At 40.5% G+C, this 23,539-nt stretch overlaps 3 protein-coding genes across 3 annotated transcripts in view; 2 read left to right on the top strand and 1 right to left on the bottom strand.

Annotated features, from left to right (window-relative positions):
• Positions 1-23,539, bottom strand: part of LOC114361361 (talin-2) — a gene marked incomplete at its 3' end in the record, with an annotated part of 52,228 nt that overhangs the window by 20,053 nt on the left and 8,636 nt on the right. Inside the window, exons 7-23 of the mRNA XM_028316359.1 lie at positions 16,286-16,367; positions 15,302-15,470; positions 14,696-14,871; positions 13,809-13,964; positions 12,812-12,903; positions 12,046-12,131; positions 11,568-11,667; positions 11,342-11,419; positions 10,907-11,025; positions 10,364-10,468; positions 7,768-7,890; positions 6,692-6,806; positions 5,927-6,004; positions 4,058-4,179; positions 3,416-3,667; positions 1,570-1,783; positions 448-566 (exon numbers count right to left, since the gene is read on the bottom strand). Of these exons, the coding sequence (XP_028172160.1) occupies positions 448-566; positions 1,570-1,783; positions 3,416-3,667; positions 4,058-4,179; positions 5,927-6,004; positions 6,692-6,806; positions 7,768-7,890; positions 10,364-10,468; positions 10,907-11,025; positions 11,342-11,419; positions 11,568-11,667; positions 12,046-12,131; positions 12,812-12,903; positions 13,809-13,964; positions 14,696-14,871; positions 15,302-15,470; positions 16,286-16,367 (2,186 nt within the window). The remainder of the gene's footprint in view (positions 1-447; positions 567-1,569; positions 1,784-3,415; positions 3,668-4,057; positions 4,180-5,926; positions 6,005-6,691; positions 6,807-7,767; positions 7,891-10,363; positions 10,469-10,906; positions 11,026-11,341; positions 11,420-11,567; positions 11,668-12,045; positions 12,132-12,811; positions 12,904-13,808; positions 13,965-14,695; positions 14,872-15,301; positions 15,471-16,285; positions 16,368-23,539) is intronic.
• Positions 19,032-20,511, top strand: LOC114361353 (uncharacterized). Its single transcript, XM_028316349.1, has 2 exons — positions 19,032-19,212; positions 19,694-20,511. The coding sequence occupies exons 1-2, from the start codon at positions 19,068-19,070 to the stop codon at positions 20,242-20,244; spliced, it is 696 nt and encodes a 231-aa protein (XP_028172150.1). The 5' UTR covers positions 19,032-19,067; the 3' UTR covers positions 20,245-20,511.
• Positions 21,294-22,992, top strand: LOC114361355 (uncharacterized). Its single transcript, XM_028316350.1, has 2 exons — positions 21,294-21,731; positions 22,416-22,992. Exons 1-2 carry the CDS (start codon positions 21,554-21,556, stop codon positions 22,910-22,912), a joined length of 675 nt encoding a protein of 224 aa, XP_028172151.1. The 5' UTR covers positions 21,294-21,553; the 3' UTR covers positions 22,913-22,992.

Consider the following 23,539-nt stretch of genomic DNA (forward strand, 5'->3'; position numbering starts at 1 on the left):
AAAATCAAAAATGATTATTTATTTAGCTATTCTCGTCATAAAAAATCACAACCCTATTCGATTGTGAGAGAGCGAGAGGAGCAGACGTGCAATAAATAATTGGTGTCGTAAAATTAACAACATTATTTTGTTAGAGTAGGCGCACACCGTTGATTTTTAGTTGGCCGATAGTTGTGCCCGATTTTAAATTGTATGAAGAATCGGCCAAATTAAATCGGCGTAGTGTGCGCACTCCCATACATGCCCATACTGATCAACTGCCCGACTCAACTATCGGCCGACGAAAAATCAACGGTGTGCGCCTACTCTTACACTTTACTGTAGAAATGTATGTGTATTAAAAGTTATTTGAATATTTTATTCTAAACGCATGTCTTTTTTATTCTAAGCCGCTTTTTTACTTCAAATGGCGCAGGTAAACAAGTAAAAGTTGATATGTCTGACTACCTTCTTGAGTTCATCTTCAGCCTCGGCCAGCCTGTTCTTAGCATCAGCAACGGTGGTGATGAACTGCAGCCGCTGGCCCTTCCTTATCGGGTCATCATCGGAGTCATCGCTGGCAGCTCCTACAAAAACAAAGAATAGTAAATAAAGGACTTTTTCTTCGTAGAACAAAAAGATACCACAACAACTTCATATCCACTACATTTCATTAAGGCCCAGAACAGACGGTGAAACGCAACTGCAAAGAAACTGCAACTTTCTGATGATTCTGATGAATGAAACTGAAACTGAAATTTCAAACTGGTCGCGTCATGTGTGGTCTCTCAACGGACGCTATGGCAGAAATTTAGATGCAACTCAAAAGTAACTAGCAGTTGCAGTTTCGTTGCAGTTGCGTTTCACCGTCTGTTCTGGGCCTAAAAGGTAGTCAGTTGACACGCATGCATTTGTATTAGATGGAGAAAGACGCAGCAGTCTCATATAAATATCATGACTAAGAGGAAAGCCACGTAATAGTCCTAGCCTAGCTTTAAAAACAAGCCACAATCCATACGAGCCATGACAGACGCTGTATCTAATCAAAAAAGCAAGATCTCACAGTTCAAATTAGCAAAAGCATCCTTCAGTCTGTCCAATGATTTGGCCAGGTCGAGAGTCTTGACCTTGAGATCGTCTCCAATCTGCTTTCTCGAAGGGTCTTCCACCAGTAGCTTCCAAGCCAGCGTAAGGTGCTGCCTTATGATCGACGCTCCATCTTACCAGAACCTACCGTTCAAGTTAGCGAAGGCATTCTTCAGTCTATCCAATGCTTTGGCCAGGTCGAGGGTCTTGTTCTTGAGATCGTCTCCGATCTGCTTCCTCGAAGGGTCTTCCACCAGCGACTTCCAAGCGGCTAGAATGCGCTGCCCGACCGAAGAAAAGGTTCCAATCGCCATTTGACAGAGCTGTATCCAATGAAAAAGGCAGATCTCACCGTTCAAATTAGCGAAGGCATTCTTCAGTCTATCTAATGCTTTGGCCAAGTCGAGGGTCTTGTCCTTAAAGTCGTCTCCGATCTGCTTCCTCGAAACCAGCGGCTCGACAGAAGAAAAGGTCCCAGCAGCCCTATCTAAAACCAGAACTCACCGTTCAAGTTAGCGAAGGCATTCTTCAGTCTATCCAATGCTTTGGCCAGGTCGAGGGTCTTGTCCTTGAGATCGTCTCCGATCTGCTTCCTCGAAGGGTCTTCCACTAGCGGCTTCCAAGCGGCTGCGAGGTGCTGTGCTGCTGATGACAGCGTCTCAGCTGCCGCTGTCAGCGCACTTTGACAGTGCGGCTCGTGGATTGATGGTGACGTCACCTGAAAGACAATATTTTATGTAGAAAACAAATATTACAAATATAGAAAATCCCACGGTATTTGACTACATACCGTCGTCTTTGACCTAAATTCCGACTTGAAAACTAAGTTTATGTTAGGGGAGAATTGTCATTAGACCCGGAACACAATTACATAATACAAAGAGAATAAAACGGAAATCGGTTGCTTGTAGGGTAGGACTTAGTTTTTAAAAGCTTACTGCAACAATGTAAAGTAGGCTGGCCTGGAACTCGATGGACCAAAGATCTGGTGCAGGTCGGAAGATGGGAAAGATCTGGATGTCTAGGACCGAAAGAACCGTAGCACAAGCCGATGATTGCTTCTTACCGTAGTACAAGCCAGCAAATCCTTGGCTGCATCAGCGCATCGAGTACCAGCCTCGTCCACGCCAGGCGCGGCTGGCTCCTTGGCCAAATCTATGAGCTCGCTTTACTGGCACAAGCTAGCATCAGCGCAACGAAGTATTACTGCTCAACGTCCTTATCTAAGTTCACTTGAAACAGGCCCAGCTGAACGAAGAGACAACCCAGGATCGAGCGATCAGGCGCATGAGAACGAGGAGGGCCGACCCCAAATAATGGGAAGAGGCACGGAAAGAAGAAGAAGTCCTTATCTAAGTTTACGAAGACGCCTTACCGTAACACAAGTCAACAGATTCATGGCCGCATCAGCGCAGCAAGCACCAGCATCGTCTACGCCGCCGCAAGCTCAGTATGTGGCATGTGCCAACGCCGCTAATTCCCGGGCGTTTGCGTCTTGCCCACGTCCTTGGCTAAACCTAGGTCACCTTACCGTAGGACCAGCCGCAGTAGGCTCGCTAGCCGCCAGCATCATTAGATCCCGACGTCCCTAAGGACGTAGCTAAGTAAGTCCACAAAGATGCCTTACCGTAGCACAAGCCAGCAGATCCTAGGCCGCATCAGCGCAGCGAGTGCCAGCTTCGTCTACGCCGCTGCAAGCTCAGTATGTGGCATATGCCAACGCCGCTAATTCCCGGGCGCTTGCGTCTTGCCCACGTCTTTGGCTAAGCCTAGATCTACTTACCGTAGCACCAGCCGCTGTAGGCTCGCTAGCCGCCAGCATCTTTAGATCCAGACGTCCCTAAGGACGTAGCTAAGTAAGTCCACAAAGCTGCCTTACCGTAGCACAAGCCAGCAGATCCTTAGCCGCATCAGCGCAGCAACCACCAGCATCGTCTACGCCGCTGCAAGCTCAGTATGTGGCATGTGCCAACGCCGCTAATTCCCGTGCGCTTGCGTCTTTACGGTCTTTCCCACGTCCTTGGCTAAGCCTAGGTCACCTTACCGTAGTACAAGCCAGAAGATCCTTAGCAGCATCAGCACAGCGAGTGCCAGCCTCGTCCACGCCAGCCGCGGCGGGCTTGCTAGCCACTAGTATCTTTAGATCCCGACGTCCCTAAGGACGTAGCTAAGTAAGTCCACAAAGCTGCCGTACCGTAGCACAAGCCAGCAGATCCTTAGCCGCATCAGCACAGCGAGTGCCAGCCTCGTCCACGCCACTGCAAGCTCAGTATGTGGCATGTGCCAACGCCTCTAATTCCCGGGCGCTTGCGTCTTGCCCACGTCTTTGGCTAAGCCTAGGTCGCCTTACCGTAGCACAAGCCAGAAGATCCTTGGCCGAATCAGCGCATCGAGTGCCAGCCTCGTCCACGCCAGCCGCGGCCGGCTCGCTAAAAACCATTGCTGCTAGATCCCGCGCGCCTGCCACCAGGAACGATGTCTTGCGGCCGATATCTTTAGCCAAGTCCACGAGCTCGCTGGTCCTTTGTGGCGATTTGCGTCTGAACGTAAACATCAGCTTCTCTGATACGCGGCCGTATTCGTACGCTGCTTCTTGGATTTTCTGGAACAAACCGAATTCGTCATTTAAGATGTCGCGTTGAAACCGTTTCCTTTCGAATTCTTCATGTTAGCAATATGATACTATTGGTAAGTGCCGTGTAAAGACTTTTGGTGATAAACCAAACCTATGAAAGATTGATAAATTACTTTCAGTACACTCGTCGCCAAATAGTATACACCACGTTGGGCGCCAAAATGATTACATGTGAATTAAGTACTGAAAACATCTTTAAAGAATACTAAAAGTAAACAGCACATGAAACGTTTCTTTTTTAATCTTAAAATAAACAAACTTGCTTATTTTAGCAATATTAAAACCCCACGTTGGGCGCCACTTTTTTTTAGTAACAATCCCGCATTTTGTAAATAATACAATAATGTCAAGCCTCACCTCATGATCATCAGGGTCCGTTATAAGGCAAACCCTCTTGGCAGCATCACACAGCGCTTTGATTTCGTCCAACAAGTCTTGCCTTGAATTGCCATCTTTAACTCCACTCAGCATCATGGCGTCTAAATATTTAATAACGAATAATATTGAATAACCAAATTATATGCAGGTCTAGCGCGTAACTAAGTCAGTAGGCACCTGAAGCACAGAATAATAATAAGTACTACGTACAGAAGTTTTACTTCGCGAAGGTATTTAAAAAAATGTATGCTCAATGTCATTAACAATATGGTGTAATTTAGCCTGTCTCAAGAGTCAAGCACCATTTTGTTGACAAACGTCAGTGATCGGCATTGCGCCGAAGCTATAGGGCTGACTTCGGTAAAATGATGTGACGTGAGGTGCCAAACTGCGGAAAATGGCGGAGGAAATACATGATTTAGCATGAATTATCATGAATAATATTAACTACTTATTTACCTCTCAGTGTCTTGAGGCAACTTAACCCTAGAGTGCTCGCGCTATGAGCATTTTGCCGCCCTCGGCCAAAAAATCGAGTTATTTTCTACACGATGCGTTTGTTAAAGTCAAGCGTTTCAGTAGCTGCCTCCCCATACTTCACCTCCATGTATTAGAAATTAGAAGAAATTTAGTGCGCAGATGACCGCAATAGAGAACGATTGTTGAACGTATGTCACGTTTTGCGGCAAATTGCTCACTGCGCGACTACTGACGTAAGTAAAATTTGTGTGTCTGGTTTTTAGTGTAGTTGGAAGATTATTAGTTTTTATTGCGTATAATCTTGTTTTGACATTAATGACGTCATAACATTGATAGTTACTATTAGTACTCAATTTATTTCATGTCGTTTTCGGTAAAATTCACGTAAAATACAAAAAATGAAAAAACAAGGAACATGTCGGATTTCGAAGAAGCTGGTGCACTAAAATTAGTGGAAAATGTATACTAAAGTTATAAATAAAGTAAACATAGTCATTACAATACTGTTATAGAACAATCAGCGGCAGAATCTGAAGATGATGTGCCAAGGGTGCCATAGTTGTGCAAATTTACTGTGCAACGCACATTAAATGCACATGTGACAGGCCTGTTTTGTTGAAGCACATGTCATATGTAAGGAAAACCTTTAAGTGTGCTAATAAGTTTAATATTTGATGATGTGTGTAGGTAAAAACAATAGTGTTTCTAAGTTTTCTATAAATATTTCCTAACATTTCCAAAATATATTTTTTTCTTTAAATTTTAACCACAAATCTTTAATAAAGGTTATTTTCTAATAGTGTATGCTTTATTCTATCATTTTTAACTGATTTTCATATTTTTAAACTGTTAATTGACACACAACCGGACTTTAAGTTTGGGCGGCAAAATGCTCATACGCGAGCACTCACGTTTCACGGAAAGGCGCGACTACTCTAGGGTTAAAAAAGTACATTCTGTGTTTTTTTTTATTTAGGCAGTTAAATACTGCACAGTATTTAGTACACCATTTTCTTTATTTTCTTCCATCATACACAAGAATACGCGTGCGTGAGTCAATGTTCGCTCGTATGTGAGGCCTTGTCGAATAGTATCCTGTAGGTGGGCATTCGTGCGTGTTTTGTTTTCGATGTAAGCTCGCGGAGATGAACAGGCCTGCCTGAAGTATGGAAGTGGAACGTGAGGGGTGACATTGACATATGGCGTGAGAGAGCATGCTAATCTAGAAAAATCTGCAAGTCTCGCTAACGTTTGACGTGTCAGAAACACCTTCCTGTGCCGCTCCCATACCTCAGGGGTACTGACTCGGTTAAGACATATGAAATAAATGCATTATTAGCAACAAAAACATAAGAAATATAACTGTACCTTTGGTCAACTCCGGCAACAGTTCGTTGATGGTGTTCATAGAAGTGACTGCCGCTGAATAATCTACGTTTTTCGGATCTAGAAAAACACAAGGCAAATTAAACACATTTATAAAATAGTAATGAGAGTTTAAAAGCCCAATCAATTTATACTTGAATTCAAATCTCAATGACTTTATACAACAATACAAAATAGTTTTGAATTACAAATTCCTATGATAATAATTCCGACTTCAACACAAGAATTTTCTTTTATGCAGAATAAACTAAAAAAAACCCCAAAAACTGATAGCAGGCATTGAATTCCAGTCCCTAGCAGTTTTCATTATACAAGAGTTAGCGAAACACTTAGGGCTATATTTCACCGGGACACCATGGCGGCGCAACCAGTCGCCGCTACCAACAAAATGTATACAGCTTTGCGCAATCAAACGGACACCAAGTGAGTGACTCTCTATAGAGCTGTATACATTTTGTTGGTAGCTGGCGACTGGTTGCGCCGCCATGGTGTCCCGGTGAAATATAGCCCTTAGGCTGAGTTGCACTGGTTGCACCACCCAACTTTGCCCGTAACTATAACGATAACCAGGGTTTTTTATGGAGTTTGTCACATTTTTGACGTTTGTCAAAGTTAAAGTAAGATGGTGCAACCCAGCCTTAGTACGAGCCGGTGGATTGTCGACAATGTAGGGATGGTACCTACGTAAAAGTTGAAATACAATGATTCGATATTGCTACAACCGTAAAGTTTTAAAAAAAATCTTACCTGCATAAGCAGTGAGGTACAATGCTACAGCTGCATTGAGCTTGCCCATCTTAGCTTCGGCAGCTTTCTCAAGCTCCTCCACGGCCGACGCGTCTAGTATTGGTCCTTCGTAATTCTAAATATCGAAACACTCTTTAATACAAACATCAAATAAGTATAATAATCATCAGAAATACTTACATTTCTGATAAAAAATATTGATTAATTCAATTATAAATTTATTTTTAAGGCATGCAGACACCACCAGTTAATTTAGAGTTGACCAATACCATACCATCACCAATTTAATGTTTCCAATAGATATGAGGTGTATAATATGATTCCATAATGCAATAGATACGAGGTGTTTTAGTATGAAATCGTGAAAATTATGTTTAAATAGTTTTGTGTTAAGAAAGATTTGGATATCATGTCCTTCTCCTTTTTAGTCCCCCATAAAATTTTAGGACTCCTGGTAGCAACCAGTATTCCTTGGCAAATTGAATTTATAAAATATCGATTAGAAATCAAGTAAAATTCGAATCTTTTCGATTAGGTATCAATCCCAAATATAATCGACCAGCTGTCCAAACTGCTCGTACTTAGATATATAGAAAAAGAGTTTTTTTTTTTTTTTCACTTTTTTCCGAGTTTTGGCTCACAGGTGCATGAATGCAAATAAAATTACAATTCTCAAATAAATGACACTGAACTTCAAGATCTTTATACTGCACATAAGTACTTTTTTCATAAAAATAAGTTAAATAACCTGAGAACTCAGATCATAGAAGGAAATAGATCTGAAACGGGGGCGTGGCGCGTGTCTCCGCGATATGCCCAGAAACGAACATCGCCCGCGAAGCCAGGTTAGTCGCTTAGTGTGCGTGACGTGCCTTATGGCCAATCATAGCATTTTTGAGCCTGTTGTCGTACTCTCAGTCACTTTGTTTTTACACAGTTGAATGTGTGTGTGGGAGCTGTGGTGGGGGAAATGTGGGGACACTGGTTCTCGTTTTAGTTACGCACGAGTTCATATCTATTCCCTTCTATGATCTGAGCCTGAGAAGGACACGAGACCCACCAGAAGGATAGCAAACCTGTTCAAGCGCCGCCCTAGCGTGGTCGATAGTCCCGCAAGCGATCTGAGCGGCCGCGATGAACGAAGCCCTTCGGAGCGTGGCGTCCATCTTGTCGTCCTGGATGAAGCTATTGCGCGAGCGCTACAGGGAACATTAGTACCAAACCATAGACACGATGCAGGTTAGAGAGAAATACACCCGTATTCACAAACGATACTTAGAATAGAATAGAATATTGTTTATTTGGCACAATACAAAATAAAACATACTTATAAGAACTAAAAAATAAACCTTATCTATACTTATAATAAATCTGTAGAGAGGTCAATTCTGTACATGAAATATATTTTCAAAATAACTATCAGGGGGAGATTAGTGATCGATACTGATGCCAAAAATGCAATCAGTAAAATTTTTGTCTGTCTGTCTGTATGTCTGTCTGTCTGTCTGTATGTTCCTTATAGAAACAAAAACTACTTGACGGATTTTAACGAAACTTGGTACAATCATTCTTCATACTCCTGGGCAGGTTATAGGATACTTAGGAATTCCCACGGGAACGGGAATTAGCGGGAAAATCCTTTTGTATAAAAAATTTAAACCGCTTAAGTTAGACGCTTGAAATTTGGCATGCAGGTATCTTAGTAAACTTGAAGCTCAGTTACAACAGGATATTGCAAAATTCCCACGGGAACGGGAGTTAGTGGGAAAATCCTTTTGTATGAAAAATCTAAACCGCTTAAGTTAGACGCTTGAAATTTGGCATGCAAGTATCTTAGTAAACTTAAAGCTTAGTTACAACAGGATATTGCAAAATTCCCACGGGAACGGGAGTTAGCGGGAAAAAACATTTGTATGAAAAAATATAAACCGCGTAAAATAGATGAAGGGGGTAAAACGGGATCCACGCGTACGAAGTCGCGGGCGGCCGCTAGTCCCAATTAAAATAAAGAGTGCCCTGTGCCAAAAAGGTCCCTGGCTCAGCATTAGTCGTGACATTAAAGGCCACGACACTGATTTTCAGCAAGGACCTTACTTATAGCCTGACCAGGAACATAAAAACCCTCGCCATGTTGCGGAAAACTAATGGTACTAATTTCTTTTAATGGCAACAGTAACTGAAAACTTCAATGACATGTCACCTTGCATGTCAGTCTATTGCTGTCAAAGTGTAAACAAAGTTTATTTTAAATGTGCGCAATTGGTTTTATGAATTAAATTGCTAAAATATTTTTATAGTCGTGAAAGAAAAGTGGTTCACAATGTGTTAAAGTATTTGTCGAAGAGAAATACTAAGGGTTTGGACAATATTTTCATTGAATAATGTTTCCGACAAAGGTTGTCAAATTGACTGACATGTTTATCGTATAGTACAGTCCAATAAGAAAATTAGCTGTGGTTTGTTTCAACTACCTATTTTAAATTTTTTTGTCACTTTCTAAATGTTGAATTTTATGGGATTGGGAAAGAAGTACCGAGTTTGAAGCGTTCATGAGCAGACATTGCAGTTGAATATTCAAGTTCTGAATTTGATTATTGATGAATAATAAAATAAATTCTACTAGCTCGATTGATGGTTTCATTTAATTTATTTAAATCAGGTTACCTATAATAATATTTTTTTGTTAATTTATGAAAATATCAAATTAGCCCGTAATCCTGAATCCTGATACATAAAGTTAGCCTATTAATTTAACACAGGTACGACTGTACTCAGTGTTGCACTATCAAATGCAATTGACGCGCCTCTATTCCAGGGTTTTTATGTTCCTGGTCAGGCTATACAAGGACCTACTTGCTTATGTAAAGCAGCAAATCGAACGCACAGCGTTGAATAAAACTCTGTGATTGGTTCGTGTGTCACCCTGTGCGTTCACACGTACTGTGAGACCTCATTGTAATGTTTGTAAATACGGGCGTTAGTCTATTTACAAAACCATAATTTGGCATGCAACTGATAGTTATAATTGATTAATGAACAATGAGAGAAGAATGCAGACTAGAAAAGACAAAAGGTGATGTGTTTTTGCCAGTATTTAATTTGATGTTATAAATGGCTTTATTTATGAACACATTACCACTTGTACTGTGTACAAAAGAATAAAGATAGGATAATGATGTACAGTGGGCCACAGTTCCAGCTATCCATTTCCGGTAATGCCGTCTCGTTCTATCGCAAATAATTATGATGAGAGCCAAAGAATAAAATGAAATGGGTAGCTGGAATTGTGGTCACTGTACAGTGTAGACACCCACCATAGTTAAAATTGAAAGGAGGTGAAAAAAATACAATTTTTCAATCTTTTATCAATACTAATAATACATTACATTCATCTGCAAAAATACTTAGAATTACTTCATACCCCAACATGCAATTGCAAACCATTCAAGCTCAAGAAATAAATGTTAAACCAAACCAAACCAAAAATCGTGGCAAGGCGAAAAATACTACATGATTGTGTACTAAACTATGCAGTTTCATTTAAGATTTCAAGAAGTATGTAAGTGGTAGACCCAGGGTGTCGTTAGTAAACAGTAGAGCTTATGTCTAATCAAGTTGGCCACCCCTGATCTACATGTTAAGTATAAACCCACCAACAAATTAGTAACTCACCCGACATAGCTCGCCTCTCTTGAGCGTGCGAGGGTCCAAAGAGAAGTACATCTGTGTGGACAAGTCTGCAATCCTCATAGCAGCATCTTCAGCTTTTTCTGAATTCTAGACAATTAAAATTAGTTAGCCAAAGGTATTCATATTTAGCAGTTGGCACCACTGGCGATTGACATGACCCATGACATGTAGTGACGCCATCCTGGTGATTCTAAAATGATAGCCCTCTGGTTCGAACCCCACTGCCACTGTACTATTGTGGGCAACTCACTTGTAACACAAAGGTCAAGCATGTATTTGTTCTAAATTGAATAAAAGACATTTCACAGTCATTCCTAAGCTAATCGTCTAATTTAACAAAAAAATCAATTTTCAAGGCGAAGCAGAAGTTTTTTAAAGACCTTTTTTATCAACTTTAAACCAAAACCTCATGGAGCTCGCCGCTGTCAACCGGTCAGTATGGAAATCTTGGGGGGAGGCCTATGTTCAGTAGTGGGTGTCTTGTAGCTGAAATTATGATGATAATGATTCAAAAGCAGAACTTACAAGATCGCCTGAGGTAGCCTCTGAGAGTGCCTTCATGCAGTCGCACAGCTCTTGCAGTTCGTCCAGAAGCTTCTTTCGCGCCTCTTCGGTAGGCTGCTTCTTAGCAGACTCGTGAACTCCTAAAAAATTTATTAGAAAATCGTTTGAACTACCACAACAATTACGTCTTCCAAGATCAGTAAGAGTAGGTACTACCAATCGGACACGTTTTAAGGACCCTCTTATAATAGTAAAAAAAAGCAGCAAGTGTTACTTAGTAGCACGGTGATGTAGCGATTACGAGACGTTTGGTAGCATTTATATGATTGTTAAATGGTCCATAGATAAGGCTGCGGACCCTCATACATTGTCCGAGAACTCCCAGTGGTCAAATTCTTAATTGTGCATTTTCAGTGTCTTCAAAAAATAAGTTGTTTAAAGACTACTTGCACTTACCATCAATAATGCTGGGCATGTCAGCTTCCATAGTTTTGATTAGTTTTCTCGCTTCTTCTATGTTGCTTTCGCTTGGCTCTGTAAAATCAAATCAAATCATTTATTTACGAAAAAACATTATCATTCATTTTTACTACCACAGGCCGGTTTACATATAAATCAAGGTGTCTCTATTATTTGTAAAAAAGCTAACAACTGATTTAATTTAAATAATATCAAAACTCACCAGCTAAGAAAGACACGATTTTGACGGAGTTAGAGTTGAGCTTATTAAGTTTCCTGACGAAGTCCAGTGACATGTCTCGCCGCATTGGAACTTGACCGACCTGAAATATGACAATAATGATGACATATCCTGGCATTGTAAGAATTACTCAAGGAATAAGGAACTATTTGTAAACATTTCGTAAATTGTTAATTTCTATAAGTCCCTTAAGGATTTGCCACACTGGGTGCGGCTTAAGGATTAGCCTTAAATGTATTGATCGCCATCGCTGCACGCCGGCTGATCGCGTGTGATCGCGTTGGTTTGGCCGAAACTTTAGGGTGCGGTCTGCGGTCAAGTAAAAGCAGCGGTCAGATCACATCAATACAAGCTGTATAAAGACCGACATTGTTGTTCATACATGATATGGGCTGCGTTCACCTTGATCAGACCGCAGAACGAGTGTGGAAAATTCTTTAAAATTGTCAAAAAAACTTACCACAATATTTTGGCGATTGCTTCCTTTATCGGTGACCACTACTTGCTGAACTGTCATTATTTGTGTTCCTTGAGTGATTACCTGGCCTAAAGAAATTGGTTTTTAATTAATACTGTTAAGACTAGGCGCAGACCACCGATTTTTAGTTGGCCGATATTTGGGCCCGATTTTAATTTGTATGAAGAATCGGCCAAATCGAATCGGTGTAATGTGCGCACTTCCATACATGCTCATACTGAACTGCTCGACTAAACAATCGGCCGACGAAAAATCGATGGTCTGCGCCTAGGCTTATATTAGCTGCCAATGACATTTGTTAATAAGAAATTAAACCTGAAAAACTAATCTTCTTGGTAGGGAATATAATATTATCATAACATTACCTACAAAACAGTTACCTATTTGGTCATAAAATTACTTAACTATTTAATAAGAAATCACACAAATTTTTGGTTGACTAAAAATAATTTAATTTAATTATAGCTAACTTATTTAAAATAAATAGCGGCACAATAGGCGAACTTAATGCCATGTGGCAATCTCTTCCAGCTAACTAGAAAGTTAGCCAAAACAGAGAATTTGTGTAAGCGGTATAATTTTTTTTTTGGTGGGATTCGAACCCGCGTTCCTCGGATTTCGAGTCGGCCAGTCCGACCCATTCACCGTTCGGCTATCGTGGCTAGGGCTAGTCGGCTATTTTGTAATTTTAATTCGACTTTTCATACGTTTAGGTTAAAACTAAGCGAGTATACGGAACGTTTATTACCTGGTTCATAAGAGATGATTTTGCTCGGGCCAACAAACGTCTCCTCCACTAGAGCCTTGGAGTTGTGCTGAATGTGCTCCATCAGGTGACCCCTGCCAAACGAACGTAAAATTACTTTGTGTATGGTTGGTTATGGCATTGCTGGCCGTCTAAAAAAAGGTGTTTTTGGAGAGCATCATTATAAAACCATCCAGTCCAATCATGCCAGATGCCTGTGGAATGAAGTTAGTCACTCAATCAAATTCTTTATTTGCACAATTTAGGGTAAACATGGTTTGTGAACTCAGTATTTTTCTATTTGGCCTCCATGCGGCGCGGAGAGGTCGCTGTCCCCTGGTGTCTCCTGCCTGCTGAGGTCACTGTCCCTTGGTGTCCCCTGCCTGCTGAGGTCACTGACCCCTGGTGTCCCCTGCCTGCTGAGGTCGCCAGCCCCTGGTGTCCCCTGCTTGCTGAGGTCACCGGCCCCTGGTGTCCCCTGCCTGCTGAGGTCACTAGCCCCTGGTGTCCCCTGCCTGCTGAGGTCACTGGCCCCTGGTGTCCTCTGTCTGCTAAGGTCACTAGCCCCTGGTGTCCCCTGCCTGCTGAGGTCACTGGCCNTCACTCCCCTGGTGTCCTCTGTCTGCTAGGTCACTAGCCCCTGGTGTCCCCTGCCTGCTGAGGTCACTGGCCCCTGGTGTCCCCTGCCTGCTGAGGTCACCGGCCCCTGGTGTCCCCTGCCTGCTGAGGTCACTAGCCCTTTGTTTCCTGCCTATCACAGTAGCCCACCTGCCTTTGTTTGTCACCTGTCATCCGCTTAGGAATTCGGGAAGTCGAACCTTAATTTCGAACTCCTCCTATGTTCTTCTGATTAATTTGCGGGTCCAATGACAGTTTAACTTTCCCCCGGGACAAACTTGACCTTCATTGGTTGGATTGTTGGCGGTCAAGCTGTAGATCCTGGCTACACAGGAGTTGCAGTGGTGGGAACGAGAGGTGGGAATAGTCTCGAGTAGCTCACCTGCCAGCCTCCACGTATTCCTCGCCTACAGCGTGGTGGACGGCGCTCTCGGCCTGCCACTTGGCTTCCATGCGGCGGCGAATGAGGTCGATGTAGCCTTGCAAGATGTCTCGGATTCGATGCGCGTCGTTCGTCTTCACGCTGTACTCCTTGTCACTGAAAGAAGGATGCAAGTGGTTATTTAAATTAGCAATATCTTGTTCCCCATCATCAAAAAGTGCCTGGCTTCAAACTACGCAAATCTTATACAGGGTAGACAAAAAAGACGTATAACTCTTTCAAATTAGACGTTTCGAGCCGGACGTTTGTCGTGCGTTTGCTGGACCGCACACGGTAAATTGTATGAGAACTGCGTCGGAATAAAATTTTCTATTTTACCAATAGTTAGTGTGCGGTCTTGCAAACGCATGACAGACGTCGTGCTGAAAGCGTCTAATTTGAAAGAACCCTTAAAAGCCACATAGCTTCAGAACCGCATGTGGAAAGGAAGTCGCGGATGGCGGCCATTTGTAGCTCGCCTTATGGAAACTTATTCGTTGATTTTTCGTTCCATGGGGTGTTTCACGGGAGAGAAGCGTGCATTCTGCGTACAGGCTTATTTATTACCTGTAGTCCCCCAAAGTTCAGGTTGAAGGTCTCTGAATTCCCGGCATGGTAGGTCTTGACCTGAGTCAATGGCCACACCTGCAGGATTTCCTGATGATGATGATGATGATGATAATAATGCTGATGAAGATGATGATGATGACATACCTGTAGTCTCCAAAGTTCAGGGTGAATGTCTCGGACTTCCCGGCGTGGTAGGTCTTGACCTGAGTCAATGGCCACACCTGCAGGATCTCCTGATGATGATGATAATGCTGATGAAGACTATGATGATGACATACCTGTAGTCCCCAAAGTTCAAGGTGAAAGTCTCGGACTTGCCGGCGTGGTAGGTCTTGACCTGAGTCAATGGCCACACCTGCAGGATCTCTTTCGTGACCTCGTCGAGGCGCAGGATCGACTCTGCGTTGATACCCAACAATCGGGGCACCAGCTTCTTCTTGCCTTTTTGTTTTTCCTGTACAAGTACATAGCACATTGCAGTACTTAAAGTTACAATTTCATTATGGCAAAAAGATGTAAGCGACAGATCAAGAAACAAACGGTTTAGTTAGTCTCAGAGATACGAGAAAAAAGACATATTTCAATCGGCAATAAATAGGATTTACCTAATTACCCACATTTTCTTACATGATAATAAGAACTGAATATGAATAATGCGTTAGACCTCCATTAACTATTACTTTTATGGATGTTTGAATTAACCCTTGGAACAGCTATGGGTCAATAAACGGCACATAGATTTGAGCTCTGCAGGTGAAGATAAGGTTGGAAAACTAATACCTATTTCATAAGCCTTGTTCAGGGCCAGTCTAACTCTGCATTGACCTGTCTTTTGTACTGAGTAACTTGATTAGGTAGTTGAGAAGTCTTTGTCAAAACCCTACCTTGACCAAGAAGAATGTGACTCCATAAGTGGGCAGGTCCCTGGCGGTCTTGGTGTAGAGATACTTGGCTTCAATGGGGCTGAGGCCGCTGTGCTTGCGGTATTCCTTCAGGATCTTCTTCTCGGCGCCCCATGATCCTGAATACTGCTCAGGCAGGTACTCGTTTAGGCTGCGAACAGATTATATCTTTGTACAGACAAGAATTTACCACAGCGGATGCTTTTTGTGGGCAGCGGTCTGAGGGCTGAGTGTGAGTTACATCAAACGTTCTCACTAGTGAGCGCGATAAAAAAATATATGAAAATTTTAGTTCTTGAAAGTTTCCGCTAGGGGCGCTGTACAATCCGTCATACATTTAATGTCATTTGTTGAGTATGAGCAACAACATTGTTTGTTGGTCTATACATGTTGTATTGATGCAATCTGACCGTGCGGGCACGCACAGAACGCAAACTGTACCGCTGACAAAATGGTATGAGCGTTGCAAAAATGGCAAATCACGCACGTCACAGTAAAAAAAATGGAAGCCCTATTATAAAGCAACAATAATGTAGGTACATAGTTGTAATGGGTTACCTACCTACTTATGTGTGAAACCAAACATCGAGTTTTGTTTCTTTGAAAACCATTCATAAACTTCTAATATGCGATGCCATGTAATATCAACGTCTTGTTACGACGATGATTCGTTACATCGAAACACTTTACTTCGAACGATTTTACGAGTAGATGTCATTTGCATGTTAGTAAAATAAAGACATAGCATAATAATGAGTAAGTGTAGGCAAAAAATGTTTGCAACACCTTACAACTAAAATTGAATGAAGCTACGTAATATTACCCGCCACACACGCACCCCTTCTTTGAAAACGGTTTTCGAAAAATCGAGCTTTGCTATTTGCAGTAAAATTTGGCCCACCTTATACAATCCGTTACTAGAAGGCCTATAGGGCTTAGATTGTATAAATCCCCTTTTGTACTCACTTTTCGATCAGCCCAGGCTTATGCTTGTCTTCCTGGAAGTCGCCGTAATGCACCTGGCACTGAATGCCCGCAAACTCCACCGCTAAAACAAAAATATGAAATGTTATGACGGTAGAAATAAATTAGATTTATCTTTGGAGGCAGCCATGTTTTTAACTTTTTACTTCTTCTTTATGGACATAACAAGCGCTGCTGAGGAGCATGTCCGTTTCCGGTTAAGATTATTTTATATTATCCAGTATTTAACAGACAAATAATACGTGAAATTATTATTTAAATACATTAAATAAATTAGTCCTAGTTTATAATTAATTTAGTTATCCAAAAATAATTGTCTTAAGGTTTTACAATATATGAAATTATTCAAACAATCAATGGCGTCTGTATCCGTTTGGCGCCATTATTGTATTTTACCAATTATTATTATTTAAATCTGAATTAAATAACCTTGAAACACTAAAATATATTATAATAAATGTCTATTTTAGAAAGAGTGAATGCTTAATTATTTATATCCTCTGAACCAATTTAAATATATTACTGTTATCACAGAATACATAATAGTAGCAACAGAAATTGCACTCCTTTGTGTAGGATCAGATGCCGACATTTTAACGGTAATAATAATAATGCAAAACATCCAACGCACATGGTGCATTCGAAATCGCACCTTACTACTACGCTCACAAGAGCGAATTTTTTTTGTGTTTAGAATTGATCTACGTCACCGCTCAAGCGTCAGGGTTGTATGAGCAAAGTAAAATAAATAAAAACTTAATTTTAAGAAGCATTTATTGTATTTACGATTAGAAAACTTTAATCTAGTGGAGTTTGTATAATCGTACCATCTCTAAAGTACCTATTAATAAACTTCAGTGTTGCGATAATTCGAAATTAAAGAAACAGTTTTAAAAGGTGCAGTGTCGGAAAATAGACACGGTGAAGTAAAGTTAATGTTTTTATTAGCTAAAATAATTTTTTTGCTATAGTTTTTTGTCTTAAGTATTTCAAAATAATTTATTATTTAAAAAGTGTAGTTTTTTTTTATTATTTAAATCACTACAGTTAATTATTATTCGTAAATAATAAAATTTTTCATTAAAGAAGAATAACAGTGCTGTTGGAACAATAAACCTTGATTGCGACTATGATCGACCGAGCGTGTATAGATACGCGTGTGCAAACAGGCGCGTGGCGGCCCGGACTGATTTGCAACTTGAAGTTGTCGCGCGCTGTAGGTAATTATCTCGGCCGGCATAGGCGAGTGACGGAGGCCTGCTGTTATGTCATAATCTAGCTGAATAATAGCCTCAACTTCCGGTAGCGCCCCGTAATGGCGCTCACATTAATTTGTAAAAAAATAATTTGAAAAATAATGTGTAGTCCTGCTTGCAATTGTTAAATTAAATTAAAAATAATTATACATGTAAGATAAGCTTAACAAAGTGGTGCATCCGGGATGTGACGTAGTAAGGTAGGTACGGCCGGCATTTTTAACAAACACGGAATAATAAAATAATAAATAAATAAATCAACTCTATCCGGTCAGTATTCTTTGTATGAAATTCCGTACTGCAATGCAAACTTCTCTAAGTTCTCTATCCGCACCAGTCACCATCTATAAGACCTGTGATAAGACCGTAACGTAAACGCCTAGCCTCGGTTGACCGCGTGGCGAAAGGCGATACGTTGTTGATACCTTTTTCCGGGTTGATATGGGACAAAAGTCGGTGGAAGGTTGAAGAGGAAGCCTATGTTCGAAGACGAACCCCAAAAGGCTTACTATACATAGATAAAATTGTGCTATTAAGACCTTACTCCTTACATACTGGCAGCATTGCATTTAGACAGCAACTTGATTTCGAATTTAGAAAAGTAATCGGCACGACCTGACATACGATTCGACCACGCGTCGTTGCCAGCTCGCGCCCGCCGCGTCGGGTGACGTCACGCGCATAAGGCATGTTCTACATTTGAGTGCAGATTGCGCTGCTAACGATTAATACTCGTACGTATCTGCGAGTGTGATTTAAATGGATTAGGTTTTTTTTTTTTTTTTTTTTATGTGATTAATTATGTGTGAGCAGACGGTACAAATTGTTTTTAGTTTATCCTATAAAATCCTATCCTAATTAGATATTATTATGTTTAAGACATGGTGTATTGTTTATTTATTAAATAAAATATGTAATACTTACAAAAAAAAACAAAGTACTAGGTATGTAAGTACTTATGTTTTCTGGTTCGTTTCGTAATAAATATTTCTTTCTCTCTTTATGATTCTCTGTTACACTGTTATCATCATAATTATTTTAAGAAAAAAATAATGAAGTAGTTATTCTAATCGTAATAATAATATTATGTATTTTTGACGAATGTGAAAAATCCTACTTTCTTGCTGCAGAAAGCTCAAAAATTTCACCCACAAGACTAATCTCAGTAAAACGTTTAATGTATTTGGATTTAAGAACTCTACATTTTACACTGCGCTTCTAGTCCCAAACTAAGCAAAGCTTGTACCTACTATGGGTATTAGACAACAATTATGTTTCGATATTTTTAGAAAATCTAATTTTAAGTTAACATTTTCATCAAGTTCTTATGAAAAATAAAATTCTTCAAACCTAACTCTAAATTCATTCATAACTGTGACAAATAAATCCCAACCACGCATAAACCGGCTATAACTACACCGCATGTGCCCCCGCCCTAACCGCGATCGATCGCCGACTCGACGACGCAACGACCAGTCGCTCAGTCGTGCCCTAAACGCCGCGCCACGATGTTCAGCGACCGGCTGGACATCAAGCTCATCGGGCTGGTCCGAGACCACCCGGTCTTGTACGACCTCAACCACCCCAAATACATGGACTTCAATGCACGAGAAGTCGCCTGGCAAAGGATCGGGGACGAACTCAAGAGACCCGGTGAGTTTTTTACAATTTACATTCTGCGATGTTTATACGGACGCCGTGTTGGGAGGTGAGACGGTACCGTGTGTAACTCGAACGTAACTCACTCATGGCTTTTTTTCGAGAATAAATATTCCGATTTTTGGTATTATTGTAAAATGTTTTTAAATGTTAATTGCATTAAATTTAAATTAAAAACGAATGAATTAAGTAAATATAAAAATAAGTATTATTCTATTAAATAAATTTTGCTGTCTCTTTTGTGTAAATATCTCTTTTTTTCTTGTCTTGTGTGGTATAGGTTTAATAAAGTGTGTTCAACCTTTTTATTGTTACATTTTCTTTTAAATTGTGATAGGAATTAATTAAAAAAAAACTGCTAAAATTTTCATTTTTATTATTATACCTATTTCCTCAGAAAACTAAATAAACATTGGATAAGCTGCCATGTACCTCCTTTTTTTAAAATAACTAATGCATATTTTTTTCTTTCCAGCTGGTGATTGCAAAGTCAGATGGATAAACATCAGGGACGTTAACAGAAGAATAATCAAGAAGAACCTCACATATCCCCGCGCCATCCACCGTGTGTACAAATACGAGGCAGAATTGGCTTTTATGAAGCCTTTCTACAAGGACGTCGTGGTGCCCGCCGACTATGGTGCCGGAGACGACAAGAGCCAGTGGGACGATGCTGGAGACGACAACTGCGATCTTCCCGTAGACACGGACGATTCGGAGAAGTCAACCAAAAAGGTCGCTAAAGTATCCAAAAAGTCGAAAAAGAAAAAGAAATGGGACTTCGATGAGGATGAGAAGCCGCTGTCGACGATCAACGACGCGCCCTCGACTTCGTCTGACTTCGATCCGGCGGATCCTGTGGACGCATTCCTGCTGAGCATTGGCGCTACATTGAAAACTTTTTCACCGTATCATCTGAATCTGGCGAAGAGCAAAATTTTCAACGTGGTCCAAGAACATGATTTACAACAGATCGTTCAGAAGTCCAGCGATGTGAAGTCTTCGGATAATATTTACATGGAGTGATTGTCTCATCTAAATTTTAGTTCAAAGTTAAATGTTAGTTATAAAGTTATTATAAGTACTTTCGCTTAAGATTTGGCTACGAGTGAATATTAAGATTGTGTTATGTGATAACTTTTCAGTTAATGTACGAGTGTACTTTAAGTTTTATAATTTGTTGAGTGTTTTTCCAAAATTGAGAGAAATATGAATGGTTAATAAAGTGCTAACTAGATTTATGAGTACTAAGTATGTTTTAGGTGATTAAAAATTATATTTGATGAAAATAAAATTATCTAATTCGATAGAATGTGGAAAACAGTAAAAAAATAATTATAACCTTGTTTTGGCTTTTTTTTAATTCAATATTCCAAAAACGAAGTAGCTAAGGATTTTAATCAATTTAAGACAAAGTAAACAATCATACGGCTTCCATTGTCGATCGATTATATCTTATCGAGAACAAGTAGTATCACAGTCGTGTATTATGTCCGATGCCGCGCACATTCACGCTGCGGTCGTTACGTAGTCGCGTCGTAGTGTGCGTGCGCCGCGTCGCCAGACGGGCTAATTATTTACAGTGCGCAGTGATTCAAAGATGCCTTTTAGAGATAATATTGCGAATGCAATGGTAATGAAATCTTAATGACCAGCTATTTTATCGTAGCATAACTTGAGTCTATCTTATCCAGGACGGTGTTTACTTTGAAAAGTAAACTTTTGGATGAAATTCTTTCATATTCATATTCAAAGAAGGACATCAAGAAATTTAAGATCCTTTGTCACAGGTATACTTTGTTTAAAAACATACTTATTCCATCTTTTATCCTATAAAGGTACAATGTTATATTTTTTAAAAAATCTTTTTATTTAAATTAAAAATTAACGCAATAAAGATTAATTTCAATAACTGATGTTGAATCAATCTTTCATTATTTCGTTAATTTTCATAAATTTTAAATAAACATAATTAAATAATTAAGCGCATTAAATATTTGTAAAATAATTATTTTTAAAATATCTCGATCGAAACTCGCTTGCGAGTCGCTTTCCGGTTCACAGAGCAAAGCAATCGGGTCTGCGACGTTGCCGCTCCGCGCACGGCACGACGGCGAGGCGAGGTCGCCAGTCCGCGCGGGACGCGTACGTGAATCACACGATAACAATATTTAAACTAATTTGTTGTTTATTTCCTTATTTTGGGCATTGATACAATTTTCAATTATAGCTAGCGGTGTCACAACAATACATAACAATAAAATTTGTGACGAAAAGTGGCGCCAAAAACTCAGTTCAGTGTAAATTTTGTAATACGGTAAGGGTAAAAGTAAAAATGTCTTTCAAGATGAAAGAAAGAGAGAGACTACCATTCAACAAAAGCCTAGATCTGACACTAATAGCGCTGGTGAAGGAAAACGCGATTCTGTACAACACAAAGCACTCCAAATACGCGGATTACGAGGCCCGCGAAGTTGCCTGGCAGAAAATAAGCGACAAAATCGGCAGGCCAGGTGAGTTGTTTTGTTTACACTTATTAGTGCACTGTTCTACAACGTTTCTGTGATTGTCGTGTGTCTGATAACCCGGGTACTACTCTAAACTCTAAGCTCTTATGTATATTTCATATCCTACTAATATTATAGGTACATGCGAAAGTTTGGATGTCTGGATGGATGTTTGTTACTCTTTCACGCAAAAACTACTGAACGGATTTTGATGAAACTTTACCGTATTATTCTTTATAACCCAGAATAACTTAAAGGCTATAATTTATGACGATATGTGACAGATAAATTTCAATAAATAAATAAGACGTGTCTAAAAAGCGCCATCTATCGTCATTGGTTAAAATCTACTTCTTCTCAGTCGGTACACTCTTGTCAGAGTGGTCGTGGTCATCATTTTGAATCACGATTCAGAGAGATGTTCCTCGTAATACGGCGCCATTCCTCGCGGACTGCAGCCTTCCGTATTCGTTCATAAAATATCTTTCTTCTTCCTAAAAGTTAGTTAAAATCTTTTATTAATCTAAGGTTAAAATGATGTTCAATACTGAAACGACTTAGCTATGAATTGTCAAGAGGGCGCTACTATCAATACTGGATTATGGACTCCGCGTAACTATTAGATCTAACAAATTAGCGACTAGAGGCGCAGTGCAAAATGTCCAAGGATTTATTATTTACTTATTACAGGTGCCAAGTGCAAATCCCGCTGGATCAACATCCGGGACATGATGCGGCGCAAGTTGAAAGAACGCTTGAAGAACCCTCCCCAAAGTGCAATCCACTACAAATACGAAGAGGAACTGTCCTTCATGACGCCTTTCTTCAGAGACTTTACCGAGGACGCGGGCTCCGAAGACCTGGCGGAATTTTTAGAGGACGAAGCGAGCGGCGAGGTTGAGATGCCCGAAGAAGTTTTCGTAGTGGACGGAATGGACGAATATGAACATGAGACCAAACCAAATATGAAGCGAAAACATGAAGAGAGCTATAATGAGCACGCACTACCGCTGAACTCCGCAGATCCTTTAGAAGTCTTCCTTATGACGATAGGATCGACTATGAGGTCGTTCAGTCCGTACTACCTGAACCAGGCTAAATCGAAGATATTCCAGGTGGTGCAGGACTACGAGCTGAAGCAGATAGTCGGGAAAGACGACAAGCCGGGGAGTAGTAGCGCAAGATAGTTTAGAACTTAGGATATAGAGACTTGTTTTCATGTAAATATTTCCGTTATTTTGTTGATGATTGTCATTAAAAGACTTTGTTTTTAATTTTATTTTTATTTCAAACCCTGTAAGACTAAGTAAACTCAAAAAAAACATGCTTAAACACATGCCTATATTGAGACCTACACTGAACTGTCCTACCAAACTCAATGAAAGGTGGGAGCCACCATCGTTCAACTACATAGTTTCCAACATGGCAAAAATCGGAACTAGCGATCCGGTTGACGGTGGCGCCCCCTGTCAATGTCACGGGTGGGACAGTTCAGTGTATTGGGTCTATAGGAAAGCAGATTATCTGTCATTGGTGACGAAATATCGTCTCTGGCTTACACGTATAGCTGAATTTGTTTATGTAGCACAAGGCAGGTATTTGACCACAATGGTACCTGGTGTTAAGTGAGATGCAGTCTAGGATGGTACATATCTGCCCTGTAAGTGCCTATTCACTCGCACCTGGATTATAGTTTTCGGGATAGACAGCAGTAGGCAGCGAATTCCAGTCCCTAGCTGTTCGCATTATAAGAGTTATCGAAACTGCACAGGGTTTCTTGCATCCACGCTCCGGTCGGAGTAGAACAGCCTTAA

The sequence above is a fragment of the Ostrinia furnacalis genome, unplaced genomic scaffold, assembly GCF_004193835.3.
Source record: "Ostrinia furnacalis isolate ACB-3 unplaced genomic scaffold, ASM419383v2 OfSCF5652, whole genome shotgun sequence".
Classification (NCBI taxonomy): domain Eukaryota; kingdom Metazoa; phylum Arthropoda; class Insecta; order Lepidoptera; family Crambidae; genus Ostrinia; species Ostrinia furnacalis.

Bases quoted from the DNA above. Each gene is read 5' to 3' on its own strand.
- LOC114361355 (XM_028316350.1), top strand. From the start codon at position 21,554: ATGTCTTTCAAGATGAAAGAAAGAGAGAGACTACCATTCAACAAAAGC. The intron at 21,732-22,415 runs GTGAGTTGTTTT...TACTTATTACAG, and splicing joins CGACAAAATCGGCAGGCCAG to GTGCCAAGTGCAAATCCCGC.
- LOC114361353 (XM_028316349.1), top strand. From the start codon at position 19,068: ATGTTCAGCGACCGGCTGGACATCAAGCTCATCGGGCTGGTCCGAGAC. The intron at 19,213-19,693 runs GTGAGTTTTTTA...TTTTCTTTCCAG, and splicing joins GGACGAACTCAAGAGACCCG to CTGGTGATTGCAAAGTCAGA.